The sequence below is a fragment of the Pseudochaenichthys georgianus genome, unplaced genomic scaffold (assembly GCF_902827115.2).
Source record: "Pseudochaenichthys georgianus unplaced genomic scaffold, fPseGeo1.2 scaffold_1498_arrow_ctg1, whole genome shotgun sequence".
Classification (NCBI taxonomy): domain Eukaryota; kingdom Metazoa; phylum Chordata; class Actinopteri; order Perciformes; family Channichthyidae; genus Pseudochaenichthys; species Pseudochaenichthys georgianus.
Genome location: NW_027262344.1, coordinates 20316 through 33016, shown reverse-complemented (window position 1 = coordinate 33016; position 12701 = coordinate 20316). Strand labels below are relative to the sequence as shown.

The window sequence follows — 12701 nt, the reverse complement described above, 5'->3', positions numbered from 1 at the left end:
GGAGCTTCAAAGCGAGTCCAAACTGAACGTTTATTTACTTTACGTTAAAGTAACCGTTTCCAACAAGAACGGGAGAAGACGGGGAAACGCACTCTTCATTTCAAAACACAACAGGACGGAGAAAGAGCAGGACACACACTTTCACGGCAAAATAAAAGCGTTTTCCGTCCAACGTTTTCCCCGGTCCACAGAACTCTTCTTAACCCCGTACTAAAAGGCATCCTGATGGTTTAAAGAACTCACCGGCGGGGGGGGTTTCATCCCTTGTTGGTTGTTGGAGGGTCCGTTCCACGCCGATGACATCATCTGAGTCGCCACGAACTGCATCGCCATGCGGCCTACGGGACTACACACACACACACATTAATACTCACATAACAAACTAAGTGTGTGTGTCTGCATGTGTCTGCGTCTGTGTGTGTGTCTGCATGTGAGTGTGTCTGTGTGCGTGCGTGTCTGCGTGTGTGTGTGTGAGTGTGCGTGTCTGCGTGTGAGTGTGTCTGCGTGTGTGTGTGTGTCTGCGTGTGTGTGTGTGTCTGCGTGTGTGTGTGTGTGTGTGTGTGTGTGTGTCTGCGTGTGTGTGTGTGAGTGTGCGTGTCTGCGTGTGAGTGTGTCTGCGTGTGTCTGTGTGTGTGTGTCTGCGTGTGTGTGTGTGTGTGTGTGTGTGTGTGTGTGTGTGTGTGTCTGCGTGTGTGTGTGTGTGTGTGCGTGTGTGTGTGTGCGTGTGTGTGTCTGCGTGTGTGTGTGTCTGCGTGCGTGCGTGTGTGTGTGTGTGTGTGTGTGTGTCTGCGTGTGTGTGTGTGTGTGTGTGTCTGCGTGTGTGTGTGTGTGTGTGTGTGTGTGTGTGTGTCTGCGTGTGTGTGTGTCTGCGTGTGTCTGCGTGTCTGTGCGTGTGAGTGTGTGTGTGTGTGAGTGGGTGTGTGTCTCTGTGTGTGTGTGTGTCTGTGTGTGTGTGTGTCTGTGTGTTGTGTGTGTGTGTCTGCGTGTGTGTGTGTGTGTGTGTGTCTGCGTGTGTGTGTGTGTGTGTCTGCGTGTGTGTGTGTCTGCGTGCGTGCGTGTGTCTGTGTGCGTGTGTCTGCGTGTCTGTGCGTGTGAGTGTGTGTGTGTGTGAGTGGGTGTGTGTGTGTGTCTGCGTGTGAGTGTGTGTCTGCGTGTGAGTGTGTGTCTGCGTGTGTGTGTGTGTCTGCGTGTGTGTGTGCGTGTGTGTCTGCGTGTGTGTGTGTGCGTGTGTGTCTGCGTGTGTGTGTGCGTGTGTGTGTGTGTGCGTGTGTGTCTGCGTGTGTCTGCGTGTGTGTGTCTGTGTCTCTGTGTCTGCGTGTGTGTCTGTGTCTGTGTGTGTGTGTGTCTGTGTCTGTGTGTGTCTGTGTGTGTCTGTGTCTGTGTCTCCGTGTGTGTCTCCGTGTGTGTGTCTCCGTGTGTGTGTGTGTGTGTCTCTGTGTCTGCGTCTCTGTGTCTGCGTGTGTGTGTCTGCGTGTGTGTCTGCGTGTGTGTGTGCGTGCGTGTGCGTGCGTGTGCGCGCGTGCGTGCGTGTGTGTGTGTGTGTACCTGCTACGGTCCTCTCCATCGTCAACATAACTGACTCCAAGTCTGTTTCCAGGCGGGAACTCGAATCCGTTCAGCTTGTCTTTGGCGTAAACAGCTGATCCGAGGTTACTGTAGCGAATCAGAGCGTGACCTGAGGAGACAACTGATTGGTTGAGCATCATCACATGACCAAAGCACAAAAACTCGGTTCGATAATTGTTCTATTAATATAAAGTGAGGTCCAGTTACTCCATAAAACATTTGGAAACGTAGTTATGGGTACTTTTTACTCGAGTACATCAAATCAATTTTACTCAACTTTTTTATTATGTCTACTTTTTTTATACTTCTTATTATGCATGCGTGCGTTTAACCAACCTTTGCTGAGCCCGTAGGCGTCTCTCTGCAGTTCACAGTACTCCATTCCTGGGACGAGGTCAAAAAGAGCGAAGATCTGTTCCTGAGTGAGGGCGGCTCGCGTGGAAACCATCAGGCAGCGAGTAAAATCTCCAGAACGATAATCCATCTGCTGATAATTTACCGGCTCTGGTGCTGAAGAGAGGAGAAACAGCACGGGCACATGACGTCACTAAACCAGGCTAATGTTGGGCTATAAAGGAACTACGGCACGGTCACATGACTTCACGTCACCACCGCTAAGCTAAAGGTGGCTAATGTTGGGCTATAAAGGAACTACAGCACGGTCACATGACCTCACGTCTCCACCGCTAAGCTAAAGGTGGCTAATGTTGGGCTATAAAAGAACTACAGCACGGTCACATGACCTCACGTCACCACCGCTAAGCTAAAGGTGGCTAATGTTGGGCTATAAAGGAACTACAGCACGGTCACATGACCTCACGTCACCACCGCTAAGCTAAAGGTGGCTAATGTTGGGCTATAAAGGAACTACGGCACGGTCACATGACTTCACGTCACCACCGCTAAGCTAAAGGTGGCTAATGTTGGGCTATAAAGGAACTACGGCACGGTCACATGACTTCACGTCACCACCGCTAAGCTAAAGGAGGCTAATGTTGGGCTATAAAGGAACTACGGCACGGTCACATGACTTCACGTCACCACCGCTAAGCTAAAGGTGGCTAATGTTGGGCTATAAAAGAACTACAGCACGGTCACATGACTTCACGTCACCACCGCTAAGCTAAAGGAGGCTAATGTTGGGCTATAAAGGAACTACGGCACGGTCACATGACTTCACGTCACCACCGCTAAGCTAAAGGTGGCTAATGTTGGGCTATAAAAGAACTACAGCACGGTCACATGACCTCACGTCACCACCGCTAAGCTAAAGGTGGCTAATGTTGGGCTATAAAGGAACTACAGCACGGTCACATGACCTCACGTCTCCACCGCTAAGCTAAAGGTGGCTAATGTTGGGCTATAAAAGAACTACAGCACGGTCACATGACCTCACGTCACCACCGCTAAGCTAAAGGTGGCTAATGTTGGGCTATAAAGGAACTACAGCACGGTCACATGACCTCACGTCACCACCGCTAAGCTAAAGGTGGCTAATGTTGGGCTATAAAGGAACTACGGCACGGTCACATGACTTCACGTCACCACCGCTAAGCTAAAGGTGGCTAATGTTGGGCTATAAAGGAACTACGGCACGGTCACATGACTTCACGTCACCACCGCTAAGCTAAAGGAGGCTAATGTTGGGCTATAAAGGAACTACGGCACGGTCACATGACTTCACGTCACCACCGCTAAGCTAAAGGTGGCTAATGTTGGGCTATAAAAGAACTACAGCACGGTCACATGACTTCACGTCACCACCGCTAAGCTAAAGGAGGCTAATGTTGGGCTATAAAGGAACTACGGCACGGTCACATGACTTCACGTCACCACCGCTAAGCTAAAGGTGGCTAATGTTGGGCTATAAAGGAACTACAGCACGGTCACATGACCTCACGTCTCCACCGCTAAGCTAAAGGTGGCTAATGTTGGGCTATAAAAGAACTACAGCACGGTCACATGACCTCACGTCACCACCGCTAAGCTAAAGGTGGCTAATGTTGGGCTATAAAGGAACTACAGCACGGTCACATGACCTCACGTCACCACCGCTAAGCTAAAGGTGGCTAATGTTGGGCTATAAAGGAACTACGGCACGGTCACATGACTTCACGTCACCACCGCTAAGCTAAAGGAGGCTAATGTTGGGCTATAAAGGAACTACGGCACGGTCACATGACTTCACGTCACCACCGCTAAGCTAAAGGTGGCTAATGTTGGGCTATAAAAGAACTACAGCACGGTCACATGACTTCACGTCACCACCGCTAAGCTAAAGGAGGCTAATGTTGGGCTATAAAGGAACTACGGCACGGTCACATGACTTCACGTCACCACCGCTAAGCTAAAGGTGGCTAATGTTGGGCTATAAAAGAACTACAGCACGGTCACATGACCTCACGTCACCACCGCTAAGCTAAAGGTGGCTAATGTTGGGCTATAAAGGAACTACAGCACGGTCACATGACCTCACGTCTCCACCGCTAAGCTAAAGGTGGCTAATGTTGGGCTATAAAAGAACTACAGCACGGTCACATGACCTCACGTCACCACCGCTAAGCTAAAGGTGGCTAATGTTGGGCTATAAAGGAACTACAGCACGGTCACATGACTTCACGTCACCACCGCTAAGCTAAAGGAAGCTAATGTTGGGCTATAAAGGAACTACAGCACGGTCACATGACCTCACGTCACCACCGCTAAGCTAAAGGAAGCTAATGTTGGGCTATAAAGGAACTACAGCACGGTCACATGACTTCACGTCACCACCGCTAAGCTAAAGGAGGCTAATGTTGGGCTATAAAGGAACTACAGCACGGTCACATGACCTCACGTCACCACCGCTAAGCTAAAGGTGGCTAATGTTGGGCTATAAAGGAACTACAGCACGGTCACATGACCTCACGTCACCACCGCTAAGCTAAAGGTGGCTAATGTTGGGCTATAAAGGAACTACGGCACGGTCACATGACTTCACGTCACCACCGCTAAGCTAAAGGAGGCTAATGTTGGGCTATAAAGGAACTACGGCACGGTCACATGACTTCACGTCACCACCGCTAAGCTAAAGGTGGCTAATGTTGGGCTATAAAGGAACTACAGCACGGTCACATGACTTCACGTCACCACCGCTAAGCTAAAGGAAGCTAATGTTGGGCTATAAAGGAACTACAGCACGGTCACATGACCTCACGTCACCACCGCTAAGCTAAAGGAAGCTAATGTTGGGCTATAAAGGAACTACAGCACGGTCACATGACTTCACGTCACCACCGCTAAGCTAAAGGAGGCTAATGTTGGGCTATAAAGGAACTACAGCACGGTCACATGACCTCACGTCACCACCGCTAAGCTAAAGGTGGCTAATGTTGGGCTATAAAGGAACTACAGCACGGTCACATGACCTCACGTCACCACCGCTAAGCTAAAGGTGGCTAATGTTGGGCTATAAAGGAACTACGGCACGGTCACATGACTTCACGTCACCACCGCTAAGCTAAAGGAGGCTAATGTTGGGCTATAAAGGAACTACGGCACGGTCACATGACTTCACGTCACCACCGCTAAGCTAAAGGTGGCTAATGTTGGGCTATAAAAGAACTACAGCACGGTCACATGACCTCACGTCACCACCGCTAAGCTAAAGGAAGCTAATGTTGGGCTATAAAGGAACTACAGCACGGTCACATGACTTCACGTCACCACCGCTAAGCTAAAGGTGGCTAATGTTGGGCTATAAAGGAACTACAGCACGGTCACATGACTTCACGTCACCACCGCTAAGCTAAAGGTGGCTAATGTTGGGCTATAAAAGAACTACAGCACGGTCACATGACCTCACGTCACCACCGCTAAGCTAAAGGAAGCTAATGTTGGGCTATAAAGGAACTACAGCACGGTCACATGACTTCACGTCACCACCGCTAAGCTAAAGGAGGCTAATGTTGGGCTATAAAGGAACTACAGCACGGTCACATGACTTCACGTCACCACCGCTAAGCTAAAGGCGGCTAATGTTGGGCTATAAAGGAACTACAGCACGGTCACATGACTTCACGTCACCACCGCTAAGCTAAAGGAGGCTAATGTTGGCTATAAAGGAACTACAGCACGGTCACATGACTTCACTTCATCACCGCTAAGCTAAAGGTGGCTAATGTTGGGCTATAAAGGAACTACAGCACGGTCACATGACTTCACGTCACCACCGCTAAGCTAAAGGAGGCTAATGTTGGGCTATAAAGGAACTACAGCACGGTCACATGACTTCACGTCACCACCGCTAAGCTAAAGGTGGCTAATGTTGGGCTATAAAGGAACTACAGCACGGTCACATGACTTCACGTCACCACCGCTAAGCTAAAGGTGGCTAATGTTGGGCTATAAAGGAACTACAGCACGGTCACATGACTTCACGTCACCACCGCTAAGCTAAAGGTGGCTAATGTTGGGCTATAAAGGAACTACAGCACGGTCACATGACTTCACGTCTCCACCGCTAAGCTAAAGGAGGCTAATGTTGGGCTATAAAGGAACTACAGCACGGTCACATGACTTCACGTCACCACCGCTAAGCTAAAGGAGGCTAATGTTGGGCTATAAAGGAACTACAGCACGGTCACATGACTTCACGTCACCACCGCTAAGCTAAAGGTGGCTAATGTTGGGCTATAAAGGAACTACAGCACGGTCACATGACTTCACGTCTCCACCGCTAAGCTAAAGGAGGCTAATGTTGGGCTATAAAGGAACTACAGCACGGTCACATGACTTCACGTCACCACCGCTAAGCTAAAGGAGGCTAATGTTGGGCTATAAAGGAACTACAGCACGGTCACATGACTTCACGTCACCACCGCTAAGCTAAAGGTGGCTAATGTTGGGCTATAAAGGAACTACAGCACGGTCACATGACTTCACGTCTCCACCGCTAAGCTAAAGGAGGCTAATGTTGGGCTATAAAGGAACTACAGCACGGTCACATGACTTCACGTCACCACCGCTAAGCTAAAGGAGGCTAATGTTGGGCTATAAAGGAACTACAGCACGGTCACATGACTTCACGTCACCACCGCTAAGCTAAAGGCGGCTAATGTTGGGCGTGATGGCGTTTAGTCGTCTCATTTAGACCCTCGTTAGCGACCGTTAAAGAATCTTCAGCTTGTGTTAACCACAGGATAACAAACAAAAACACATTCAGAAAACCATAATGTGAAACCAGTACATACCCATAGGGAAGGCGTACTGGTTTGTGGAGTCTTGGACCCCCCCCCCTCCACCTCCACCTCCTCCTCCTCCACCTCCTCCCCCTCCGGAGTAATCTCCTCTGGGCGCCCCTCCAGAATATTCATCCGTCACGTTGGCTTTAGAGCGAGGCTCAGCCAGGATCGCCCTGTAGCCTGAAAACAAGGTGCAAGACGTTATCATCGTGTGTGCTGCAGGGATATCAATGCACATCTGAGGTCGCCGGCTCCTCCATCAGAGCAGCACAATACAACTGATCAAATAGTGCAAGAAGAAACATCTATTAATTTAGTACCGTCAAATATTTAGTATGTCAAGCAAGTATTAAAGGTCTCCTATCTTGCTATTTTAGGCATGTATGATGGGTTTCAGATATATACAGATGTCTCTGATGTGTTTTTCTCAAAATACCAAACAGATCATGCATTTTAGAAATCCCCTCTGTTCCAGCCCTGATACTAAAGTGCTGATTCTGGGTCTGTTGCTTTACAAAAGCACCGTTTTTAGAGATGTGGGTACGGAGGGTTTTATCTCCTGACGCCGGGGACACGTGGTGATGCGGAGAAGACCTAAAAAAGTGCATTTTGCCCGATAGTAGGGTTGCCAGAAAGTGACCGTGATCCAAATCGATTATTCGGCAGCCCTGGCGAATAATAATCGATTATTCGATCGACCTTTTCGCAGAGCTTGCATTTAACTTCCTTTGGCCTTGTAAGTTCGAAGTAGTTCCACGAGGAGGAACTCTTTTTACCGGCCGCTTTGTTCATCTTTAGTCGCGCGTGTGAGGGAGAGGCTTCCTCCAAGTTTACAGTAAAACAAACTGGTGGTGTGACCAATGACCATTTACAATAATTAATACTATTACTATTATTAGCATATATATATATATATATATTTTTTTGTTAAAACTAAGCCAGAAAAAAAAAAAAAATTACATAAAAAAAAAAAATATATAAATAAAATCGATTTTTAAAAATAATATTCGATTATGGAGACTGTAGCGAATATTCGAATAATCGCTGGCATCCCTACCCGATAGGAGACCTTTAACGTGTAAACCACAGTCAATATATCTGAGCAGCATTTTACTTTTGTCGCAGTTTTCTATCGCGAAGGCAGCCTGGGAGGGTTTGTAGTATCTGACGTATCCGAGGCCTTTGCTCTCCCCGGTGAACTTGTTCTTGATGATCACACAGTACTCAATATCTCCGTACTCCTGGAAGGGAAGCAGGTGAACACGGGGATTAGGATTAGATAAGGTAAGATGAGGTCAAGGTGATGGTGAATGAAAGATGCGAGTGTTTACCTTGAAGGTGTCTTTCAGGTCCTCCTCGGAGAAGGTTTTGGGGATCATGACGAAGATCCTGGTCAGCTCTTCATCCTCCACGTCTCGGTGTCTGTTCGAGGAGCGACTCTGAGCGATAAACACCTGAACAAGAGAGGAGAACATTTATAAATACGGGTTAATTAATCATTCAGGAACAAAACATCTGTAATTATAGTTTAATGAGGCGTGAAAGGCGTGGAAACTAACCCTGATTAGATTTACTCTTTTGATCCCAAACTCGGAAACTAGTGTTGATACAACAGCATGTTAACAAAGCACATATACTAAAATATATATATTATTTACTTTGATAGGTTGTTCCCTTCTTCCCGTGCTTCTCCTCCATGTATTATTGTATATATAAGATATATTAAAGTATATTATATTGTATTATTTACCTTAATAGGTTTGAGTAAACGTACCTCCATGTATTATTGTATATATAAGATATTAAAGTATCCACCAGAACCTTCCCGTGCTTCTCCTCCATGTATTATATGTATATACAGTATATACATGTTATAGTATACATATTGTATTATTTACCTTGATAGGTTTAGTTCCCTCATCTGCTTCTCCTCCGTGTATTATGATATATATAATATTACAGTATATATATTATTTACCTTAATAGGTTTTGTTCCCTCCACCAGGGCCTTCCTCTGCCTATCCTCCATGTATTGTATATACATGTTATAGTAATGTATATATATATATTATATCGTATTATTTACCTTGATAGGTTTAGTTCCCTCATCTGCTTCTCCTCCGTGTATTATGATATATATAATATTACAGTATATATATTATTTACCTTAATAGGTTTTGTTCCCTCCACCAGGACCTTCCTCTGCCTATCCTCCATGTATTGTATATACATGTTATAGTAATGTATATATATATATTATATCGTATTATTTACCTTGATAGGTTTAGTTCCCTCATCTGCTTCTCCTCCGTGTATTATGATATATATAATATTACAGTATATATATTATTTACCTTAATAGGTTTTGTTCCCTCCACCAGGACCTTCCTCTGCCTAGCCTCCATGTATTGTATATACATGTTATAGTAATGTATATATATATATATATATATATATATATATATATTATATCGTATTATTTACCTTGATAGGTTTAGTTCCCTCATCTGCTTCTCCTCCGTGTATTATGATATATATAATATTACAGTATATATATATTATTTACCTTAATAGGTTTTGTTCCCTCCACCAGGACCTTCCCGTGCATCTCCTCCATGGCGGTGCAGGCCTGTGACGACTTGCTGAATTTAACGTAAGAAATCCCTTTGGACTCCTTTGTCTGTTTATCTTTCACCACCCAGACGCCCTGAACGTCCCCGAAAACAGCGAAGCTTTCCCGCAGCTGCTCCTCCGTGAGGGAGCGGCTGGTGACGGCGAACAGCCGGCTGTTGGGCGGATCGTCCAGGTTCTCCTGTTTGGCGGGTAGGTCCTCCATCTTTGATGCAAACTGGAAGCTAGACTAGTGACGCGCTACTTCTTCCTCCGGCTCTTCTTCTTCTTCTTCTGGTGGTGTAATGCCGGGCGGGACTTAAGGTGTAAAAGGCGCATTACCGCCCCCTAGTGTGCGGAGCGGAGATCATGGGAAAAGAAAGGGAGGACCATGACAAAAATATTAATAAAATCAGCAAAACATTTTAAGAAAATTAAAATATACATACAAATAAAAAATAGTTCAAAAATGAAAACAAGATATAAACAAAATATGTATAGCCTACAACTAAAAATACAAACTAGTTAAAAAAATAAAACAAGACACAAAAATGAATACAAATAGTATACATAAAAAGAAAGATACAAATACAATTAAAATTAGCTAAAAATAAATAAATAAAAAATATATATAGGCCTACAAATTAAAGTTAAAAAATAAAATTGCTAAAAATAAAATAAGATAAAAACTGAAAAATAAATGTAAAATTAAATTAATTAAATATTGCTCAGAATAACGAAAAACAAAAGTGAAATGTTTATCCTCCTAAACACCAGATACCTTCTTGAGATTTAACAAACCCCATGGGTAAACGAAAGGCTGCCTTTGTTTACTTATATTATACAGAACTTAAATTCAGTGAAGCCATTTCAACCATAATCCTACATACTTGGATAATGAGTCAAGAAATATGATATAAAATAAATATAATATTTGGATAAAGGCGATGAGGTGATGGTGGAAAACCCCACAGTTATGAAGCCGTCTTCACATCAGAACAGCACCCTCTAGAGGCCCTGGGGTGTAACTGCACTCTGTTACACAAGGATGCGGCAGGAAGCTTTTATAACACCTGATTAGGTTATATAAATCACATTTCTATAAAGACAAGTCATTTTTAATGACAAAGCTTTTTTCAAGGTGTAGAATAAAAGTATTTTTCTTTAAAAAATGTACTATGATTGAATTAAATAACATATTTCACCTCTAAAGGGAAATAGTAATATATATATATACAATACATTTAACACAAAAAACAATGCTTAAGGGTCTTTCAAACAATGTAATAAATTAGAAATGTCTTTATAATCTAATTATATTTGACAGTTTAGTATTGGTGGAAAGAAATTTAAGTTTCAATATCAGTCAAATACGACATAAAATTGGTAAAAAAAATTACTTTTATGCTTTTAATGTTAAGGCCTATAGAATATTGGACCCCAAAGCAAAAGAGTAGAGAGAGCTGGTAAAAAACAAAAAGCATTATTCAAGCAGAAGAACAGAAAAATACGGCAGTGGAGTCAGGAAGCTGGCTGGCACTGAGACGTCAGGGAGGAGAGCAGCGAGACACAGCGGAGGGTCGAGACACAGAGGAATGATCTGGCAGGGAAGTGGCACGAGGACCGGGCTTTCATATCTACAGGTGAAGAGGTGAGTGGAAACAGGTGTGCCTCGTCTGCTACTGGGAGGAGCCAGCCAACGTCACACACCAGCCCTGCAGAGGAACACAGAGAAGGGGGGGGGAGACAGGGAAAAAAGCACACTAAACTAAACAGAATCATAACATTTAATTTGGTTTAAAAGCTTAAAAGTCGAGTATTTGTTTGTGCTATATTGTTTAATTGATCAGATAAGAGAGTTTCCAACACAGCAGAGGAAAACTACGACCACTGGTTTAACGTTTAAATAGTCGACAAAAAAAGTGATTTCTGGATTCTTCTGAAATCTTTTAATCAATATATAAAAGTCAAAACATTTCGTCTTTCAGCCACCGGGTCGGAGAGATAACTCAAATCAAAATGTACTCAATGTTGATTGGTTTAGTGATTTAGTGACTGGGAAAAAGCTATTAATTAGAACATATTAAAGTATTACAAGTTGATCTTAATCTATTTAAAACTATGTATTAATATGCTGGATTGAGTATACGTCAACTCTCACGTCAGCTGATGAATGGCGTCAGAAACGTGTGATCTGTTTGTTTCTCAGGAATGATATCTATGTGTGTGTGTGAGTGTGTGTGTGTGTGTGTGTGTGTGTGTGTGTGTGTGTGTGTGTGCGCGTGTGTGCGTGTGTGTGTATGTGTGTGTGGTGTCGAGTGACCCTTTTGAGGACAGAGTACAATGGATATACACTTTCCTTTCAGTGTCACCCTTTAACAATAATATAAAATTAGACTTTATTGAGTTATCTGAAAACATTTTAACCTTTAAAACATGCTAAGACCTGTTTTTGTTATTACATTGTTTATTTTTAAATGTTATTGTTAAGATGCTAGGTCTGCTCCACATTGTATACCCTTTTACTGAAGCAGCCTATACTGTATCTGTGTTATTATGATATAAACTGTCGTATAGGGAGTTAGTTACATTCTACAGTTTTCTAAAGTTATTTTACAGCAAATGTGAATCCATTAATTGTTTTCTTATTCACATAAAATAATAATTTACGTGTAAAATAGCTCAATTATTCCAAGGTGTCGCTAACCAGATGTTTGTCTCATATTGACTCAGATTTATGAAGATGTTACCAGAAACACAAACATTATAAAATGGAATATAATTGGAAAAGTCTGTTTGAAGTTCCCAAGAAGAAATGTATATTATGCTGCTATAAATTAATTATTCCTCTTTACCACATCTTACTTAATTATATATTTATTTTATGTGGACTTGCCCCTAATCTCATAATGTATAAAAAGTATTTTATTCGTTTTTTTGTGTTTTTATTCCATTAATTTAATGTATTTAGCTTTTTCAATGTATGCCCTTATACGGATACTCCAGCAGGTGCCTCTTGCTTGGGAATGAGTGGGCGCATCCCAACACACATGTATCGCTTCCTTCTAGCGACCTTGGCTTACCTTTACGAGAATTACGAAGAATTTAAGCATTATATTTGAAATTGTCACTATAAGTGTCTTATCAGTGTTTATTTTAGTGCCGTGTACATCATAAACTAACGATTTAATTGAGATTAATTATGTAAAGTCGTGTAAGGAAACGTTGGTTTGTAGAAATGGGACGCAGCCCGGAATGAATCTAGGACGTAGGGATCTCTAACGTAATCGCCGCTCACGTGAT

The 12701-nt window shown here is 43.5% G+C and overlaps 1 protein-coding gene across 1 annotated transcript; it reads right to left on the bottom strand.

Moving 5' to 3' along the window:
- Positions 1 to 243: 243 nt before the first annotated feature.
- rbm45 (RNA binding motif protein 45) lies at positions 244 to 9652 on the bottom strand (the record flags this gene model as incomplete). Its single annotated transcript, XM_034077318.2, has 7 exons — positions 9355 to 9652; positions 8120 to 8242; positions 7903 to 8029; positions 6798 to 6968; positions 1903 to 2076; positions 1546 to 1675; positions 244 to 346 (listed from the first exon to the last, which is right to left on the bottom strand). Coding segments are annotated over exons 1-7 (1098 nt in total), but the record flags the coding sequence as incomplete, so codon positions are not given.
- Positions 9653 to 12701: the final 3049 nt, after the last annotated feature.